The sequence below is a fragment of the Pieris napi genome, chromosome 19, assembly GCF_905475465.1.
Source record: "Pieris napi chromosome 19, ilPieNapi1.2, whole genome shotgun sequence".
Taxonomy (NCBI): Eukaryota; Metazoa; Arthropoda; class Insecta; order Lepidoptera; family Pieridae; genus Pieris; species Pieris napi.
In genome coordinates, this window is record NC_062252.1 from 5,388,642 (window position 1) to 5,411,292 (window position 22,651).

General features: G+C 33.7%; 1 protein-coding gene across 1 annotated transcript; it reads left to right on the forward strand.

Moving 5' to 3' along the window:
- The first annotated feature begins 2,488 nt into the window (after positions 1-2,488).
- On the forward strand, positions 2,489-9,648 carry LOC125059288 (membrane-associated progesterone receptor component 1-like). Its single transcript, XM_047663656.1, has 3 exons — positions 2,489-2,821; positions 7,668-7,817; positions 9,479-9,648. The coding sequence occupies exons 1-3, from the start codon at positions 2,494-2,496 to the stop codon at positions 9,565-9,567; spliced, it is 567 nt and encodes a 188-aa protein (XP_047519612.1). The 5' UTR covers positions 2,489-2,493; the 3' UTR covers positions 9,568-9,648.
- Positions 9,649-22,651: the final 13,003 nt, after the last annotated feature.

Here is a 22,651-nt window from a genome sequence, read left to right on the forward strand (position 1 = left end):
AGTCGGCCTTTAGTGTTTAGGAGAGTGCTTTAGTACAACTTGAAAGGCAAGTTCTTTAGCGTAGCGTTTACTAAAGCAAGTAGCGTTTACATGTTTCAACTAAAGTACTATCCTAAAGCACTCTCCTAAACACTAAGATAATGTAAATCGGCCTTAATACGTAGGTAAACTAGATTTAGTTGATATACATTTTGAATCCTTAAACAAAGCTTAAAGAAAACATTATGTATATTATTTGAATACATAAATAAAACCTTCGCCTTCTAAATTCAATTTTATTCCTCTGTTCGAGCAGCCGAATAATTGCATACACATAAACATACGTTGTCTAAGAACTCGTGACCTTTAGACCGTTGACCTTTTGAATTATTACAAAATCTTACGTGGAATTGACGTCAACGGGACCCTTTTCAATAAAACATTTTACATTAAAATGCAAACTGTTGGTCTTATCTTTATGTTTTGAGTTTTTTAGGTTTACATTATCTCGTTTGCAGTTGTTTAAAAAAAATAGAGCAGTGTTGGCTAGCAGCTTGAGCATGCTACTCTCTTCAATGAGGTCGTAGATTCAAATCCCGGTTGTGCACCAGTTGACTTTTCTGTCTTTGTACGGGTTTAACACTCGCTCATACAATAAAGGAAAACAACGTAAGTAAACCGACATGCGTTACACCCAAAAAGTCGAATGTTTTTTTATACGAAATACTTTGTACATTATCTATCTATAGGTAAATGAGAAAAAAAAATATCCTTACTCTTAAAAGCCGATATTCGGCTATTATCTATTCAAAGCGTAGTATCGCCTGCATGCCTTGGTGGTTAATGTATATAGCGGGAACCTGAAGGTCTTAGGTTCGATTCTGTGTTATTATTTTCTTATGTAGCCAAGTCCACATTTCAAGGATCGTCATGCTCGCTTAAATGTCATTGCTTGTGGCGGCGTCCATGCGTCGGGTTGTCTCTCTCCCTAAAATATGGCGAGGGGGCCGGCTGGCCATGCGTCATACTCGTGAACGGGTGCTACTTGTGACTGGTCGTACTTGAATTCATGTATGCGGTGATGTTAATTATTTCGACTATGTGTTTGCGTGTTGTTCCCACGAGAATGTAAGTGCGTGCTCCTATTTCACCATGCCTCCTGCTGATAGAGGACAACTCTTTGTTTTTAATTTATGTTATTATTATTAATTACTTAAGATGTCATGTGGAACATGGTTTAATGGTTGCAGCTACTTACAAACGTTGTGTAAAAAAAAACAAAAAACATTTTTTTTTAGCGATTAAAAAGAGTGGCGGAGAGTTTATTGCCAGTTCTTCTCTTCCGTTCTACGCCCTTGATTTGAGAACTGGCACTTAATGTAAAATTAGAATCATTAATATGTATTTCTTTACTGACAAGTCATAAGTGTACAATGTGTTACCTACATGATTAAATGATTTTTGAATTTTGAATTGAATTGAATTGTTGACTGTAACTTGACATATGACTGATCAGTGAGTCAAATAATTATCAAATGAACAGACGTAGATACTTTAGCCATGTGTGACTCCTATGGGCAGTGGTTCTCTTGTAAACAGGACTTATTCAAATGCGTTATTCAAGTACTATACATCCGTGACCCATAAATATTCAATATACATTACAGCTGCCCGTCAAGGTATTTTCAAACCGATTTAGGGTCCTTCAATCGTATCAATTCTTAAAAGGGTAGAATTACGATCATAGGCTAGCCCGAAGGCTTTGTCTATGGTAGTATAATTTTACAGATATATTTTCCCCTTTTACACAAATACATTATGAAAATATAAAATATATTGTTACTCACAAAATGTATTGCTAGGTTGCGATACTGATATCACAAAGTAATTGTTATATGTATTATTCATTTGCGTCGAAACAACTGACGGTTGCCGATGGTTAGACCTTGAACTGCTGAGTTTTAGAATTCATATTTTTATTTTAATAATTATTGTTACTTTGGGGGGATTAAAAATACGTCAGCTATACAAGGTCAAGGTTAACGTTAGCAAAAGAGCTTAGCGTGACTGTTTCATCTATACAGAATTAATGGAATAATTATAACAACATGCATATAAATATGTCAAAAACATCCTAAACCGCTCTTACAACATGTTAATGAGAAATCGTACTTGCGCTATACCTATTTAAAATCCAACTTGTACGACATTAGTTCATCATATGTTAGTTTAAGTAAGCGAGATGTTTTTTTAGTATATTGAGAACTTATTTCATAGTGTAACTTTAATGGATAACATAAATCTAGTTTTATGGACAAATTTACGTGTATTTAAGTGTTTTGCTTTTTACTTTAACATTTCAAAAAAAAATGATTTCAGCTAGTATCAGCTAGTAAAGCCGGTAAGAGTTAAAAAAAGTATTTCATTAGAGAAATTAGCCTTTCTAAATTATTAGTCAGCTCCCAGACTACGTTGATACTCGACAATACAAACGCGATACGTGTTGACCTTCGCATGATAACTCAGTCCACTTCAACCGCTTGCAAAACGCACACGCTCAAAATGGCCGAAACGGACACATCTAGTTTTTGGGACGAATTAACGAGCCCCCTTAACCTAGTGCTCATATTCTTCATTGTGTACCTTTTGTATAAGATCATAAGGTCGCAATTCGAAACAATCGAGCCGGTGAATATCCCGCCGCCGATGCCCAAGCTACGGAAAGACATGACAGTTGCCGAGTTGAAAAAATACGACGGCACAAATGAAGATGGCAGAGTGTTATTAGCTGTTAATAGCATTATATTTGATGTAACTGCGGGAAAACGATTTTATGGACCAGGTAAGCTGTTTTCCTTATTACATCTGACTTACGAAACCAACGTTTGAGGTTAATTAAGAATATAACCTCTATTTTGTTTATTACTGTTTCTTCGCATTATTCGTCATTTAATAAGACTTTACGCTTAAAAAACTTGTGGCAATCGAGATTCGAGAGCAATTTCAATGACCTATTTACTACAGTTGATGGATATAAATTGACTTGTGAATTTTAGTGTATTAGCAAGTATAGTACAAACCTGATGTGTATACCTACATATTATACATTGTCTTTGTCTTACATTACATGCCGGTTTCATGAATGTTCTAGATGTTATTTCCTTTACTATATAAAAATAATTATATTTCAATATTTTTACATTTTAAATTACCAAGTACCTATTGCCAACGGACCGAAACATATTAACTATCAAGCAACGTGAAAATTAGACAGAAAGTATTTTTAAGCAGTGGTTAAAAGTTAAATGCACGCTTATGTAATAATTAATATTCAACTTACAATACGTCACTTGTTTAACATTGCATGACAAGTATTTTAAACGCAGGATAGCGCGACCTGAGTTTAATAACCGACGCGAGAACGTATAAATTATAACTATAAGAGACTTCTATTCATTTATTACACATGTATTATCAGTCATAAATAAAGTCTGCTTTTAGAATTTCTGTTTACATACCTAACATGTAGACTTAAAAATGTACTGAAATGCATGTATGTGCCTAGAGAGTTAGAGACTTCACCTCAGTCAAAAGAAACAAGTTTGTTCCACCTTGAATATAAGTTTTGTTTGATTGTGGTTGGTCAAATGGAAAGACGAAACTGGGAGTGAAGGGGAACGAAGGACGGCCAAGGACAAGGACGCAATATAAAGATGAATTATGTAGTATTTAAACGCGTATTTTTTACGTACGCGTACATACTTTTTGGACTGGAGAATTCTATTGACTAATCAGAATCAAACGTTCGTCCTTTCGTCTTTTATTTACTTTAACACCTCGTACGTATCTGTAACACACCATACCTCGAGTTGTTATTGCACTAGAGACGCCGTTTACAGATTAAAAACAAAACACGACTTTATTCGCCCTACGTTTAACATTGCAGATATTTCTTCGTAATCGTCCCCTTCAATGTACACTACGCATTTGAATGTTTTATCCTTTAAATTCCAAAGTTACGCACTTTGGGATTAAATGAACGTGACAAAACATTCTTTAACCAAACGTTTGTGGTTAGAACCGTTAAAAAACACTTATTAAAATTGCATTTATCATTATTATTTAGACAGTTGAACAAAAACTGATAGAGTGGAAAATTGTTGACTAATGATGCGTTGTCAAAAATATAGCAAGTCATTGCTTGACATGGACCTTTGATAATAATTGTTGATAGAAAATTTTTACTTTAATTTGCGTTGGACGCGGCTTTAAGATATGATCTTAATATCTTAAACAGGAGCAGATATGATAGTTATGTTATCAATACATTACCTATACTCTGGGGCCCGTGGCAAATTCTTTTGATAGGGCCCTATCAGTAAAAATCGTCACGTTGTACTCAGTTCTCTAATAAACTTCGAGATTTTCAGCGTACTCAATTACACGTCGTATATGGCCCGCTAATGGCCATAGGACTCCTCTCTAAGGCGAGAGGGAATGGTCTATAGTCTCCACGCTAGCCCAATGCGAATTGGAGACTTCACATTCATCCATAAACCATCATATCTCTTGGGCAGGGCCTCTCTCTTGGGTCGGGGGCTCGTGGCATTTTGCCAGCCCTGCCACCCTATTGTTACGCCACTGACTAACGTGTAGAATCTTAATCTAAAAAATAAATAATCTAAAATAAAGAGTTTTTGTACTACGCGACCCCAAGGTCCGCAGTTTGATCCGAACCGATATTGTGGGAACTATGCATACAAAAACGTCGGGATTGGTAAAGCTATTGCACAGGAAGAATAGAGGGTTTAATTTTACTCCAGAACTTTGCTAATCAAGCTGGATCTGAAGCAGCCAGGTGATTCTTACCGACGCGGTTAAATTTAAAACTGCCGAAGTGTATTAAAACGAATATTAAAACATATTCATTAAAACCGTAGATGTTTGGTAGTAATATAAATGTTTCCTTGAATTTTTAATAATAATAATTAAGTAACTACGACTATTATTATACGTCATCAAATATTGTTTACATTTGTCATCTATTTTTAAAACAATTTCAGTAACATTAAATGTTTTTGTATGTTTAGTAATGATTTATAATAAATAAACTTTATCTTATATCTTGTTTGTTATCATTATCTATATACAACATATGAATGAGAAAGTGAATGAGGAAAACAACTATTCAATTGTTTTCAAAACCTATTCAAATTTGCACAAAATTGTTTCTCTTGCGCGGAAGGGCTTTGGACTAGCGTAAGCCGATACGAATAAACCGGTGTTTAATACAGGTTTTATCCAAATAGAATGTTTGTATCATAACTCCATAGACTATAGAGTATTCTTTATACATACAAACTACAATAATATATAATGCATGAAATTGTCTGGAAAGACCGATGATGGAACTTTCTTCCAGAACTATATACACCAGTTTATATTATCTACGAATTTTTGTTTAAACACGTCTAATCTGAGAGGAGATTTCAATTGATAATCTACACTTTTTTTATCATACTTTTTAACCGACTTTGTTATCATAAATTATATTATAATTTTAAGGTATATTGACATGGCTTTAATATTTTTAACTTAACTACATTATAAAGTTAATAATTACGGCAATTTAATTTATCCTTGTAGCAAAAATATAATAAAAACTTTTAAATTATTCAGTGTTTTCATCTGACCTTGGTCCAATGTTAGGGAACACTTTATTTAGAGAAATAAATAGACGAAAATATATTAAGACTGCTCACATACCTCATGCACATATTATATATTTACGTACTTCTAGATTATGTATCATAATGTCATATCATATCTAGGTATATACCCAATATTTTCTATGCACATCGATAATAAGTATATCTTCATTCTTTAGAAAATATATATTATTTGTATATTAAATATTTAGTTAGTTTGATAGCACTGTTTAAATTTCCAAGTTATTGACTCTCGTACTATAAAACATTAAACTCAATTAATATTACGTAAACTCAAAACTCATTGCTAACTAGTGCTGTCCCTCTCGCACAACTTCGTCAAGTGGGGTCAAAGTCGAGTTATATTTACTCACTGATACCAGACGCATTCCAGAATGTGTTGCTTAAGTAACTAAAACATCAAAAAATAGTACAACATACAGGTTGCTTGCTGCTTAAAATGCTTGCCTCAATTAATACAATGAGCAGTGTTGGCCTATAGTTGTAGCCTACGTCTCTCATCCCTGAGGTAGTAGTTTATATCTAATCCCACCCGGCTGTGCATCAATGAACTTTCTGTGCGCATTTAACACTCGTAAATGTAAATTTACGATTAATTTAACTTGACGATTCAAAAGTGTACTTGGTTACCCACTTGAATAAAGATATTTTGAGTTTGAGTTTGAGTTTGAGTTCGTATTAACATCGTGACGCTACGGCATGGCTTAGACCCAAAACACTTACCTTTTAGGAGAACAAATGATCACGAAACAGATACAGAAATCTGAGGCCCAGACCTAAAAGGTTGTAGTGCCACTGGTATACTAAACTAACTAACTAATAATTTCCCTATAACAAGCGAAATATATTTCAGTATATAAGTTGGAAAAAATCGTTCTTACTTTACGTTAAGAAAAATGAGTTATACATTAATTTATTTTGTATGCCAGCAATGTAGGTTCGCTGTTGTTATCATTCCTAAAAGTTCGGGTTCATAACATTTTCTTGATGGTTTAATTATAATAATCAAAAAATTTGGAGTATATAATATATATGTTCTAGCACTTTTTATAAAAGGGCCATACGAATTTTAGTTAAAATCAATTTAAAATTAACACAGATAACATGGTAACTCAGAAGTCTATATCTCGCTATGCACAAAATAATCATATATGATTTAATCAAATGTTCATTTTCATATTAGCATTGTAACTTAGATAACTACAAAACAATTGAATTGGCTTATCTATCCACGAAGCCATCAAGCAAAGCCAATAAATACTAAACTCATTATAAATACTAAAATGAGAAAAACTTCTTGCGTGACAGGAAGTTAAGCACCATAGATATTAAATCAATAAAATACGGCCAAGATGAAGAGTTTGTATTGTACTTACGATTTAAAAAAAATGAATTTTGCTGATTAAGATCAGAATTTACAAAAAACTAAATCTTTGAAAGTTCTACTGAAAGTTCTTTGATACTCTACTACCTCTAGCGCCTGGACTACTATGCAAACATTTTATTCACACAATATCAAGAAAATCTTTAAAATATATTCTTGGACAACTAAATGAGGAAAATAATTCAAAGTAGCTATTGAAGTTATACTTCTTTAGGCGCGTTATGAAAAATTGGCGAGGGACACAAAATTAACAGAATGAAGTTGCCCACGGAAGACGCTACGGAATTGGACATAATTTAAAAACAACATTCGAATAATAATAGAATTTATGTTACACTTAATGTAAGAGAATAATAATAAATATTTATTTATTTAATTTTTTAAATGTAAACTGAACTTTATTGACTATAATGACTCCTTTTCCAGTCTTTGATTATTTAACTGTAATAAAAGTATAACTTCTTACGCGCGTACTTAAGTACACGCACCCTTTTTTTTAAGTACACGACATTGTATAATTTATTTATTAGAAGTACCTACGTACAGGTTGTTAAATATGCTTTGTTATTTTTCAGGAGGTCCATATTCTGCGTTTGCGGGACGTGATGCCACACGTGGTCTCGCTACTGGCCAGGTAGCTGCATCCGATAACGAATACGATGATATCAGCGATCTGGGAGCTGACGAAATAGCATCAGCAAAGGAATGGGAAGACCAGTTCAGGGGTAATATAGAATTACTTTACATTCAAAAGTCAGACATCTAATCATCAAACAACTCTTAAAATCAACGTTTGGGTTAAGGAATATTAAGCATATAAAGTTAAGGTTCTTATTATGAAAATGTTCAACAATTTTGGCAATTATAACAATGACAGGAGATAATACATCATGATATAATACAATAAACGTATGCAAAATTATGGTAATGTAATTTTTGAATAAGAAGTATTATAAATCTTTTAATTATACATACTTCCAATATATATACATATAATTGGGCACCGGCCTTTCGAATGAATAAAGGATTAAAATACGTTTCTTGTTTTAAAACCTAAGTTTTTGTACGAAATATGTAATACCCATATCAAGAATAGCTTTTATTATTTACCTGCCACTTCGTAATTACTTTACAATCTTCTTTAATTAATTAACGTTTTTTTATTAAATGAGTCAAGATAAAACTTATAATACATTTTAAGTAAAACTTCCACAAATACCACAACTAACTTTAAAGATGAGTAATATATGCGTTGCAATATTCTAGAAACTGTTACTACTATACTTGTGAAAGATCTCATACAGACGAGACTTTAAAAATTATTACTACAACGGATAACCTACAGAATTTCTAACCTCTCTGGCGAATTCATTTATTTACTTATAATTATAACTATACTACTACCCTAACAGCTCAAAGCCAATGCTATAGTTATGTAACTTAATAACCATAACGTAGGATACGTAAAAAATAAATTAATCAGTGGCGCTACAACCTCTTTAGGTCTTGGCCTCAGATTTCTGAATCTGTTCATTTTTAAATCTAATAGGCAAGTAGGTGATCAGCCTCCAGTGCCTGACACACGCCGTCGACTTTTTGGGTCTAAGACATGTCGGTTTCCTCACGATGTTTTCCTTCACCGTTCGAGCAAATGTTAAATGCGCACATAGAAAGAAAGTCCATTGGTGTACAGCTGGGGATCGAACCTACGACCTCAGGTATTAGAGTCGCTCGCTGAAGCCACTAGGCCAACACTAACGATAGGATATTTAACGTTAAAGAATATTCGGTCGTTTCGGAGACCGTATTAAGCGTGAGTGAACTCCTTTGTTAAGGGGCCACAAATTCACAATTTACTATAAAAACCTGAGTAGCGAAAGCTGCGCGACTCTTATTTCTATTTGCATAGTTAAGAATTGGGTCAGTGAAAGAAAATATAGTTCAGTTCATATAGTTCAGAGATCCTTCTTCAGACCCAAAAATATAAATACACCAATGCCTATTTGCTTAAACACTTTAATAGTTTAAATACAAATATATATGTTTATCAGATCGTGATCAATTTTACGTTTTACGATAATGACCAACTACGTATGGTCCCGATATAGTGATAAGAATGACAGTCAGTGATTGTATAGTTATGAAGTCAAATGCTATTTTTATACACATAAAACCGACCATATAAAGGACCGATTTTTGTAAATATACGAAGAGCTGGAAGCCCGTTTATTTCTGCTTGGGATTTATGGAATTTTTGTAGAATAGTACAATGAGTAGCCTTCTGTTTTTCTAATCACGTCATCAAACGATGCGTTCCCGACTAACCCGCTGGGGCGCTAATCTCTGCTCATAAGGGATGAAATTAATAAAAATATATTATTTTCAGAAAAGTATCACATAGTTGGAAAACTATTGAAGCCAGGTGAAACACCAACCAATTACGACGAAGAGACTGACGACAAGAAATCACAGTAGTTTAATTATAATTGTGATATTATTTGGGTAATGTTATATTGTTTGTATTGTAAAATAAACCATTTATATTGTTTGTTGGAATATGACTTTTATATACTTTAAGCTAAGATAAAACTATGGTTCAGGTATCACAGCAGCACCAATCTCAATGAACCGTGGTGGTTTGCATTGGTTCAGCGTGAATGATTTTTGTTACTTCGCTTTCTTAACCTGTTGGAATGCTGCTTTACATATAAAAGAATATGTTATTTACATAGAGATTTTTAAGACTACAGCTATGTATCTTAGAGTCGCTTGGAGAAGGAATCGCTCTCAGCTAAAGCCGGTTTACAGTGCACTTAAAACATTGAAAGAGTCGAGTTTTACCGCCAAGTATGACATATACAGTAGTCATATTTCGCTGTGTTGACTTTAATAGAGCAAACGGACAGGAGACTCACGTGATTTTATGTAACACCGTCGCCCATAGACACTTAATGCCAGAGGACTAACGGTGCCTTTTAAGAATTAGTACGCTCTTTTCTCTAAACCGTATAGGTTCCGAAAAATCTCGACGCATAGCTGGTTACACATAGCGGTGGTGGGCGGCAAAACCGACTTACAAAATGCTCAGTTGTGGAACGACGGACATCAAGATGATACGAGTGGAATTTCATATTCTGCCTCGACGTTCCATGATGAAACTCAGCTGGAGGTACAATCCGAACAACTCCTATGTACACTCTTTTTGGATAATGCAGTAGAAGATGCAAAGATTCCCAACATCTCTACGTAACACCAAGGGATCAGGCTGCTCGATGAATATAATATGCTGCTACTGCTCTTAGCAATTTTCTTTTCCCAGTAAATGAAATATGTCATATAAAAGTATTAAATAATTATTATTGTCAGCGTCTTGAAAAATTTGTTTATTGTATAAAATGGTGTAAAACTTTTAATAGTATGGAATATTGAAATAAATTGTGAAGCTTAGAAACTGTTTACACCATTTGCTTTTCTTTGTTGAATGGGAAAAACAGCTAGTTATTATAAGTTTCATAATAGCTAGCTTGTCGGATAAAAAATATTACATTCAGAAACTTTACATAAGATTTTTTTAAAGAATAAGTTATACATTAAACTGATTCGATTTAAAAGTAGTAGGATTACGCTTTCAGAAAAATAGTGGTAAAAATATACAAATCAAAGAACCAAACTTACAATTATTGTTTTCCTGCCATTTTTATTTGGCAATAGTGTGTTGTATTTTTTTTTAATATAATAAATCTACCTTTATTTAAGAATTCCTTACATAATCAACAATTTTTAGCTCAGAACCTCAGAAGGAGGAAGGATTGGCAACCGTTTTGTGAACGTTTACTACTATCAGAAAAAAACAAAAACATATCGAATATGAAATTTTTATAACTTTTGCTTTTAGACTATACCTTAAAACAACGATATAAGGTTTAGTTTTCACTAGTTTTTCGAGATGAACTATTTTCGTCAACTATAATTCTTGTGAAACGAAGGCCAAACTGGATTCTGATGTGCACTCACCTATGCTGTGACGCGATAGGACTAGTAATCAAGTAATCGCTTCGCGGCAAAGTGATTTCACATGTTAATTGCTAGAATACTGCTGAAATACGATTGACTAACCTAATCGTATTCTAAGCCTCAATTAGTGTCTCTTATTTAGTTGATGAAACATTCTTTAACTATTTAGGGCTTAGTATAAAAATTTGTTGTTGTATATCTGCAATTTGTACATATGAGATAGATTTAACGTAAATTGCTTGTAAGATTCGCATAGGAACGAAAAAATGTTTTGATACAATACATATAACAGATAGGAAGTTAGAGAAGACCAAAAACCTTGCATATCACGAGCGTCGGTTGTTTAAAAAAAACAAAAGAAAGTAAAAACCATCTGCACCTTCCCGCTAAAACTGTTGAGATTTTTATAAGTTTTTTCGAGAAATCTGAATAAGAGTGGTCATCTTATTTTATACAAGCAAAGAAATTAATAATCTTCACATAAAATCTCTTTATAATAAAAATAAAACAGATATATAGGCACCACATCTCAAGTGCTGGCAATTTCCTAGCGATTTCCTAGCTTTCCGACAAAAGCTCTACTAATCTATGGAAGGAACTTCATTTTACGGCTCGCTTCATCGCGAATATTTTATTAAATCTCCGTATGTACGGAGCATTGTGCCATTTCGGATTTAATTAGATCTCGGTTCGATGTAATTTAAACAATAGCAAAAGCTGTTCTCTTAATAAATCTTATTATTTTTTTATTGTTAAAACGTTATTGATGGTTACTTAGTTAAAAGTATTAAACTGGTACCCAAGGTAGGTAAAAATAACGTAAAAGAGGAAACAATTTAGAAAGTGTTTAACCCAGATTCAGGCAGGTGGTAATTGGCATAGAGTGGCACAGTGCAGATGGGAAAGGCGAGTTTTGGAGGAGGCCTTTGCCAAAAGGGCACACATACTCGTATATCTAAAATCGTATATCTAAGCTAATCAATTCTCTGAGGCATTATTATCGGTTGCGGTCTAGGTTGCTCCCCTTCAAGCAGTCCTGTATAAGATGACAGGCCTGCTTACCATTCTTAGATATATTATAGTTTGTGAACGTGCGTTATTAAATGTTGTGAACCATTGTTCACAACATTTCTCTGATAAGATTATTGCCAAGTATGAAATTAAGCATATCCTGAGCGCTGTTATTAGCAGTACCCCACAACGTCTGATGTGCATTGGAGTCTGCCGCGATGAAAAGCTCCAGCTTCCTACTCTTCAAAAATGTAATAGTTTTTCACTTCTAGTTAAAGGAACATGTCTCTTTTAACACGCTTGTTTATCACATTCTTCATCTAATGGCTTCGACGTACAGAGCTTAGACGCAAAAGCTAATGACTCGGTTATTGCCGACAACAGTATCGTCCAATTAGTACCGCACTTCTCATACGTTCAATATACATTCAAAAGAGACAGTTGGAAAGGTGGCTGAATAGTCAGCGTGCATCTAATTAGTCAACCATTAACCAGCGTTGTCACGTACCGCATAATCCTGGTTGCCTGGTCCGTTTCGCATAATGCCGGCCCAAAGGCTGGCTTCCCACATTTGCATGTTTGATTAGTTCTATTGTCCAAATGTTTATAGAAGAGTTAAGTAATTTGATGGTGTACATGTAGGAGGTATTTTCAATGTTACATGAAGCATGGAGCGTGAAGTTATTGTTATTGATGGGACGCCCTAGGCTGGAACTATGCCTTCATCATAGACGCGTAGGCAGATATGTCACGATAAACTTGATATGACCATACGGACACAGTATGAACTGAAAAAAGATTTCTAATAACTGGTGTTCATAGCAACACTAAACTATCGTAACACTGAGATAAAAATAATTTGTGCCTAATACCAGTTTTTTCACATAATCTTAACATATTTGTAAAAACAAAAGCGTGTCTTATAAAAATGGAATACATACCATGTAATATCAAACGTCAAGTATATGGTACAGACGCTCTCACAGACACACACATATACCAATAAATATAGGTATTTAGATTTAATGTCACTAGGGTCACGCGTTTTTTTTTTTAGAATTTTCATTTTTATATAAGCGGCTGCTTTATTTCATTTAATATTTATTTGAGCAATCCGCCGCCACAAATACCAGAAACAAAAATTGTCTCGCTCAAAATCAAACCAAAGGCTAAACGTTTCCTAGTATCCCGGATCTATACTAAGTCTGAAAAAATGTCAATTGCAATCCCAATAGGTCTTAGCGTGAGTTCAATGAAGTTATTAAACTAATTCAATGAAAACCAAATTCCGGAACTTTGGTATAGAACAGATGCAAAGGTGCCGGAATTTGCTAACGAGAAACAAAATAATAATTTCCAATGCGTTAATAATTCACGCTAAAGCGTATACAATATAAAACAAAATTAGTTTAATCCTTTGCAACAACATTTAAACTAGACAGCTTAACAAGCTCAAAGTGCATTGTTGTAAGTAAAGTTGCAATAGGTTCTTATAAGAGCAGACAGCAAGTACGCCACACTGAACTAAGTCTTAAGACCTCATTGTGAGCTGGTCCATTTTGAGCGTGGAGAAATCTGTGAAACAGCTAGGAATCTGCTGAAACGAAGATTTTCACAAAGAATAAAAGCTCGAAAGACTTTAATACCTACAGTTGACTTTGTTACAGTTCACAATTGATTTTAGTTATTTATTTATACTTTATTACCTTATTCAAAAACATACACATACTTAACAAAAATAAAAAAGCAGGTTACAAAAGTTATAAGGCAACGGGCGGCCTTATCGCTAACAAGCGATTTCTTCCAGGCAACCCTAAGGTGAAACAATGAAAAAGAAATACCTAAAGAGGGTAGAGTATAAGAAATGCAAAAATAATTAACAAAAAAACTCAAAATAACACGTTACTATAACTAAAATAAAATAAAGTAAAATCTAAAGAAAAAATAACAATAATAATACGTATAAACAAAAATTTAAAAGTCAATCAAAAGGTTAAATGATAATAATTAATAAATATATGCAGAGCTAATTACGAGGCAGAAAGAAAATGATCAAAAAGAAGTTACTAGTTTAGATTTAAAAAAAACGGTAGGAGATAACGCAAGGATTACAACTCAACAATTTTTAATAATTCCTCGGTCTGTGAACATCATCATGATTAAGACAGCAAACGATTCGGCATTCTTATAGGAAGGGTTTTTGACTAATGGACAATTTACCTCTTTAATTCTAAAACCCATCTGAAGTAGTCTGTTTTTAAAATAAAATACCAAATTATTAGCCAACCGGATGGTAAAATACCAACGAGAACTCTATTATATTGTGAACATATTTTTTTTATTTATTGCCTTTATAATATATAACTTTAATTAAATTGCCTTAAAAGCCTTATTTATATTAAGGGGACACGCACTCATGAACTTAATGGAGCCTAAACCAAAACAAGGCGAAGGTTACGACGCCTTGTGGTTTTCACTAGCAATTTGCTTCGAGCGACCCAAGATTACAAAGTCCTTTGAAATCGGAGTGTAGGAACTGAGAGCCTTTAGTAATAGACGTCATTGGTTCTAACATCGTATTTCACCTTGTTTGGAGTACTTGGAGTTTCGTTAAGGAATTTATTTAACTGGCAGGTGCACTTGAATTGACATCAAAGAAACACTGTGTGATTAGTTCTGGTATATCCTTCGAGGTTTTGCCAAAGTTTGCCGAGTAACGTAATACGTTTAGTTAAGAATTGTTTCCTGAACAACATGCACCTTATATGATTTCAAGATGTCGAAGTATTTTCAATATACGAAGTATTCAAGATTAATTGGAATTTACAATGTAGGTAGTAAATTGATGAAAATTACGTGGTTTAGCAAAGTATGCATGCATGGGGCATTACAAAACATGTAGAACTCTTTGGATACTGAAATTCGTCTTTTTCGGGAGATTTAGGTAATATAGTTCATATTTCAGACGATTCCACGTAACGTTTAGTTAATAAAGTCCTGGTTGTCATTTTTTTAATTCATAATACAAAACAAGGCATCAATAATCTTATAATAAATACAGTATATAAATAGCCGGTTATACTATTTTTCGTATTTTGTATAGATTAAGCATTTTTATGTTTTTAAACCGAAAGCAATGTTTGCATTTAAAGTTCAAAGTAAAATGAAAATATCTTTATTATGAACATCTTTACAGGTTGTCGAGGTTAAAAACTCTCAATACATCTGCTCATAGTCTAGCTGACTGATTGCAAGATAAAGACTTATAAAAAAAAAGGTTGTCGAGGCGTCCCAGAAAGTAATCAATGGATACATAATGAAAATGTATACATAAAAAGAACTAAGTATACAAATTAAGCAAGAAGCAGCCGTGCACGTTAAAATATGAAAAGAAATTTCATTAAAAATATTATAATTTATTGCACTCTAGCGGTCTTAGGATGACACAATGATTTAGGCCTATTTTTTTATCCAAGAGAGCTATTACAATGGGCTATGTTTTTTTATAATTATACTTCTGTGGAGCTGTTTCATTTATGGTGTTCTTACCCATAACAATTATTGATTCTATGAATTTTTAACAATACTATTATTATTATACTCTGGTAAGTTTATAAGTTATTAGTTGTCTTTATTAAGAATTGATTATTTTTATTTATAAACTATATTTCGTACTCTCGCATTTTTTTCTGTTTTCTTTAATAATGGTTGCCTGAAAGAGATAGCCTCGCTGAGTAGCGAGAGAGTATCGCAGAGTATGGTTGCCCGTTGCAACAAGAAATTTATTTATTGTTATTATCATTATTTAATTCTTGCGCAAAAACGTGTAAATAAATAATTAATTTAATATTTATTAATTTGAAAAATATATTCGCTACATTGTAATATTACTAGGCTACTTAGTCGAAACGACGCCAGTCGCAAATGTTAAAATTATAGTGGTGACTCCGCTTTTATTCTTAGTGACAAATGCGCGGTCGTTATGATGTTACTGCAATTTTCTCAGACGCCGCATTTGCTCATCGCATTTACAAACATTTTTGAGGTGAAATTATTTTGTCAGACAATACTAATGTTTCGTAAATATTCTTGTGAGGAATAAAGTTATTTCTCTGTTTAAACACATGGATTTCTAAAAAATAAATTGCAATAGGTACTAATATCGAAACACGATAAGGTTTTTTGTGTTAAGTAAATTGTCTGAAGAGGAAATTATTTTGGGACATGTAACTCTTAACATTTCGTATTGTTATTTTAAGTTATGATTGTTACTTTTATTTTAAAATATTACATACAATACGTATATGGTAGGAGATAGAAACTGGGACAATAGCTAGACACATTTGTGGACTTTCTTTTGTGGATTCTCTTAATTTATTGACGCACCAATCTAAAAAATAAAAATAGGTACTTTGTATGATCTATATCGTTTCATTCATCACGGTGTGTATAAAAACAGAAAAGAGTTATTAAGTTTTTATGAATAAGCCTTACACGCTGGTTAGTACATATTATTTTGTTTTAAAATTGACACACTTTCAAAGCACTAGAAAAGAGCGTACCAATTCTTAAAAGGCCAGCAACGCACTCGCGTGTCCTCTGGCATTCAGTGTGTCCATGGGCGGCGGTATCACATAACATCAGATGAGCCTCCTGCCCGTATGCCCACTGTTCTATAATAAAAACTAGAATTCTGCAACTTGAAACAAACGGGTAATTTTAAGACAATACTGAATGATGTGTGACACGAAACTTTTACTGCATCTGCTATTTACTCCACTCATATTATTTCGACAACGTATTTCATTTTCCTCATAATTACACCCCGAAATTACAGGAACATTACATAAATAACAGTTGCAATAACTGTTACAAATAACAGTTATATTCCCATAGAGAATTCATTGATTTGCGATGAGCTCAGGCAAATTGATACAAACGATTGTTTAGGACGATAAATTGCTGAACAGTAACTGCTCCATACCAGGAGTTTGTACAACCGATATTTAACCGCGAGATAATATATTTGGCATTCCTGCTACGGCGCTGTGCCAAATACTAAAACGAAGAATTGGAAGAAAACTCGTTTATTTTATTAGCATTTTTCTTCAATCTTTCTATTTAATTAGTTCAAGCTCTTATGTTTTTAAGTAAATGATTTTCATCATCATCATTGCAAATCTAATATATAAAATTCTCGTGTCGCGGTGTTTGTGGTTAAACTCCTCCGAAACGGCTCGACCGATTCTCATGAAATTTTGTGCGCATATTGGGTATGTCTGAGAATCGGACAACATCTACTTTTCTTCTCCCTAAATTTTATGGGTAGTCCACCCTTAAATTAAGGGTAGTAATTTTAAGGGTAGTCCACAAAAAAAAACAGAAAAAATATCTAAAAATAAAAAATATATATTTAGATATTTTTTCTGTTTTTTTTTATGATACAGCATTAAAAAATATATACAACCCCTAACTTTCACCCCTCTACGATCAACGCCTATTTTTTTATTATAAATGATATACATGGCAAAACGACGTTTGCCCGGTCAGCTAGTATTAATATAAAATACAGCGAAACATTTGACGTTCAATGCTCAGTTTATAGAATCTACGAATCGTAGCAATGATTACTAGTATTAGGAGTAGGACCAAGCGTTTTCAAAATTGGTGTTTAGATTTATTTATTTACTTACAGCCTATGGCCAAACTCAGACTAAAAACAACATAATACCAAAACAAAATACAATTAAGTTATTTACAAAATTGACAGTAAATGCTATCCTCTTATCCCCTCCAAATATACTCTCAAATCACAGTATACTACCCCCAAACGCTGAAACCTCACCGGTGAAAACTCGAGAAATGTATTGACAGTGCGAGCCGAACGCACAGCAAAAAGGTTATGTTTCCGGCAGCGGTAATAATTGTCCGGAACGAGTCTCATGATTAGTCCCAGCAAGTATGCGCTTTCCGTTTCGTTTTTAATTACGCTTAAACCAAACCTGACCACAGCCAACATGAAATTATCATCGAACTTTACAATTAAAAACAAATAGAATTTCGGAATTCAGGTTACAAATCAAACGTAAACAGCAGTAGTAGTAATTAACGATACAATATACTGTATACTTTATGTCATTATTTTTTTTTTTATATAGAACGGGGGGCAAACGGGCAGGAGGCTCACCTGGTGTTAAGTGATACCGCCGCCCATGGACACTCTCAATGCCAGAGGGCTCGCGAGTGCGTTGCTGGCCTTTTAAGAATTGGTAAGCTCTTTTCTTGAAGGACCCTAAGTCGAATTGGTTCGGAAATACTTCAGTGGGCAGCTGGTTCCACATAGTGGTGGTGCGCGGCAAAAACTGCCTTGAAAAACGCTCAGTTGTGGAACGGCGGACGTCGAGGTGATACAGGTGGAATTTCGTATTCTGCCTCGACGTCCGATGATGAAACTCAGCTGCAGGTATTAATCCGAACAACTCCTCTGAACACTCTCCATGGTAAATGCGGTAGAAGATGCAGAGAGACCCCACATCTCTAAGCAACGCCAAGGTATCAAGCCGCACGGAGATTGACTGGTCGTCGACGATTCTAAAATACGATTCTATATTCTATATTCAAGATCTAAACCTGAGTGAATAAGTACAAATTCTACTTGTTGATTATTATACTTTTTCATTAAAATCGATTTTGTTTGATTCCGAACTCCGACTATGTTCTATACGATTGCAGTCTTGCCCGAGAATACGAAGGGGATCTGATTGTATTTGATTGAATAGGTACAACATCTACCTGTTCATTATTATACTTTTTCATTAAAATCGATTTTGTTTGATTCTGACCTCCGACTATTTTCTATACGATTGCAGACTTGCCCGAGAATACGAAGGGGATCTGGTTGTATTTGATTGAATAGGTACAACATCTACCTGTTCATTATTATACTTTTTCATTAAAATCGATTTTGTTTGATTCTGACCTCCGACTATGTTCTATATGATTGCAGTCTTACCCGAGAATACGAAGGGGGTCTGATTCTATTTGATTCTCCTTAAAAAAAGAGTAATAATTACGTTTTTAGCGTGTAGTCGGTTAAAAATCTTTGTATTTAATCTATACCTGTTGTTTTATTGTACCCATTATATCAAGTGACATAATTCAATTAGTATTTTTGCTCCAGATCTACGCCTATTGTGAGCCTGATAGTATAAGTTTAAGTTATTATTAGTTGAAGTATAATTTCAGCTTAATTCTGTCAGAAGAAGTAATTAGGAAAGTAGAAACCGGAACGATTCATTGCCCTAACACGGTCAAATTTCGGAGGCAGCAACCCTATCTTGATTGAGACGGATTACGTGAGGCACGTAGAATGGCCGCCCTTGTAAAGAAAAACTACTCTGATTAATATTTTCCTTCGTAATGACATCAATCTGTTGCTATTGTATAGATAATATGAGGTTTCAAAGTAATATCGTATTTGTTATATTTTGTTTAGAAATTCTTCATTCTTTATTGCTAATTATCACAAAACTATTGCCGTGTGTATAGCTACTGTATTAAATAGTACAAATAGTATTAAAGTCATTGTATCAAGTATAAATAAATCATTCATAACGAAGGCAATTTTCTAGTATTGAGTTCATCCTAATGATGACTTCAGGTTTTGACAGCTCTTGTACGAGCCAAGGCTGCACATTTTGCTCACTCAGGTTTTCTTAGCTTTATAAGCGTGTCGATCGTCGAAGTTACGCCGCGAGAGTATAGCCAGACGTAGGCACTTTTTTCAACATAAGGACAGGATTTAAAAAGTTAGTATTAATTTATACTCTTGTTGTACGCGAGTGATTAAGTATACAAAACTTAACTTATGATAAAACATGTAAAATTATTTCTATGTTTAGAACTATACCAACAAACCAGGTACGTTATCAGTCGTTTAATGTTTACAATGTACACGATTATTTTGTCACTAATTTATTCCGTATAAGTATATTTTTAAGTATTTTATCATAGATATAGATTTAATACATTTCGTCAAACCGTGAGGAACGAAACTCCAAAACCTATGTTATGATTAACTTGGCTGAGTAAATGCAAGCCTGCATCACGAAAAACCGCTTTAATTCAACTTTACTTAACTCAGACAATTTCACTGATAGTTACTCTAACAAGCGATTTATCCTCAGATATTTTACATCAAATTGTATATGGACGGTTTTTGTATTGGTTCAAGTTTTAGAATGGCGCGTTAAAATTCAATTCCATATCAAACCCCGAATATAAAAAAACAAAAAAAAATATAGTCGAGTGTTAATAATTTTACATATTGTCATGTAAGGAATTTGCTTAAAAACTAACTACGAATACAGCCTTGCGATTCTGTAACTCACACAGCGGTTTTCACAACGGCGGTCGCGCTCAAATCAGTGGTAAAGCCGTCGTTTTACGATTTGGCATTCTAATAAACAATAAACTACAAGCTCCCTCCTTATCAGAATGCCAAATCATAAAATGACTGCTTCACGACTGATTTGAGCGCGACCGCCGCTGCGAAAACCGCTGTGAGAGTTCGAAAAGTGAGTTACAGTATCGCAAGGCAGCCGTGCGATTCTGTTAATCCGTGAGTTCACCTCGCACTAACAACGCTCCCTTCGTCACTCACTTAATTTTACGAATCTCATGGTGTATATTCAGCAATTTCACATTACGTCTTGACAAGCGGAGGGAGCTTGTAGTTTATTGTTTATCAGAATGAAAATTGGAAAATGACTGCTTCACGACTGATTTGAGCGCGAAAACCGCTGTGAGAGTTCGAAAAGTGAGTTACAGAATCGCAAGGCAGAGATGTAAAATAAAGTTTTGCTTAACGATAAGACTCATTACAAGCTTGTTAATGATTTGATTAAAATTAATTAATAAAAAAGTATATATACTTATATAGAATAGATAAAACACGTCAGAGACGGAGTCAAAATTATAATAAAGTAGCTATCATGATCTTATTAAAGTATTAAACGCTTACGGAACTTAATTTAAATGACAATATCAGTTTTGCACATTTTTTGAGTTACACGTCTATTAATATGGCATAAAATTTTCGTATCTTTTTTCTTTAGCATGTGATTTTGCGCCTGTTATTGACACAACAATGGCTATCTTAAAAAACGCTCCAGGCTGAGTAGTGCGGACTGTAGTAGAAGTACGCTACATCCCATCACTTAAGGTGCATCAATCTCCACGCGTCGTCTACTCCATTATTCAAAGAAACCGTACCATAAAACTCGCGCGGCACCACTGAATCGTAACACGTTAGGCGCCGTTCTCATTGAACACACCTCGTTTGTACACTCACCTAATTTAATTTGTAACCCTTGATGTTAATTTATACTCCAGTTGCGGAAGCGGAAGTAGTGGTTTTCAATAGAGTTTTAATTAAAATGTTATTGTATTGATTCTACTCCCGTCATTTATATACGTTTAAGCTATATGATAAAGTACTCACATGCTTTGTGAAAATTAGTGAAATATCTCTACAATATATAATTTACAATAAAGCTTAAGAATAAGAGAAATAGGACCGGATATCCATAGTTGCTCCCCTCACACTATAAAATCGATTTTTGTTTAGTTTTTTTGTAATCTGAACTTATTTGATTAGTAATTGTTTTTTTTGTAATGTTTGTTTTGTTTAATAATTGTTTTGATTCATATTTGTATGATCTCTACATGTATGTCGTTTACCTTTAAGTGCTTGTCACATTAAAAATTGTATTTTGTGTTTGTTTTTACCAATAAATCAGTGTGCCGAGCGTTGGCAAGCTTTTTATCAATAAAAAAAAAAAAAGAGTTGTAGCAAGGAGATACAAATATTATTAATTAATACAATAATTGTAAATAAAACAAACACATAGTACATAAAGTAATTACTATTTACCCTTCATTTGCGCGAGTACTATTAAATCAGTATAACGGACAGAAAAGCTTTTTTACAACATCGTTAGTCGAAGAAGTTCTATTTAAAAGTGTGAATTATTTTATTTCTATCTTTATTATAAATAAATATAACGGTCCGTGGAACAGAGTAACTAAATATTCTTACAAGAATTTTTAACTAGTTAAAATGTATGCAAAACAACTGCTCACGAAACTTTTCTCTTGCTTCTTATTAAACTTCACTATGCAAGTTTTAATTGCAAATGATTTTCTTGTCTCGGATGTTTAAACGAGTTTCTATGAATACTAATATCCTTACAAGAGACAAATTCAAACTGATTTCGTTTACAAATTGTGTTTGCAATGGTACAATTAAGAGCTTTATATTTAGCCCAACATTGTGGTTGTCAAGTATCTGCCTGATTAGTTTTGTTTATGAATTGTTACTAATTTTGCCTGTGACTTTGTTCTTGTGGTCATGTACTTTGTGATTATGTATTAAGTCTTACAACTGTGGAATCGACTTCCGGTGGGGGTCTTCCCTCAGGGATACGACCTCCAAATGTTTAAAAATCGAGTGTACTCCTCCCTCAAAGGCCGG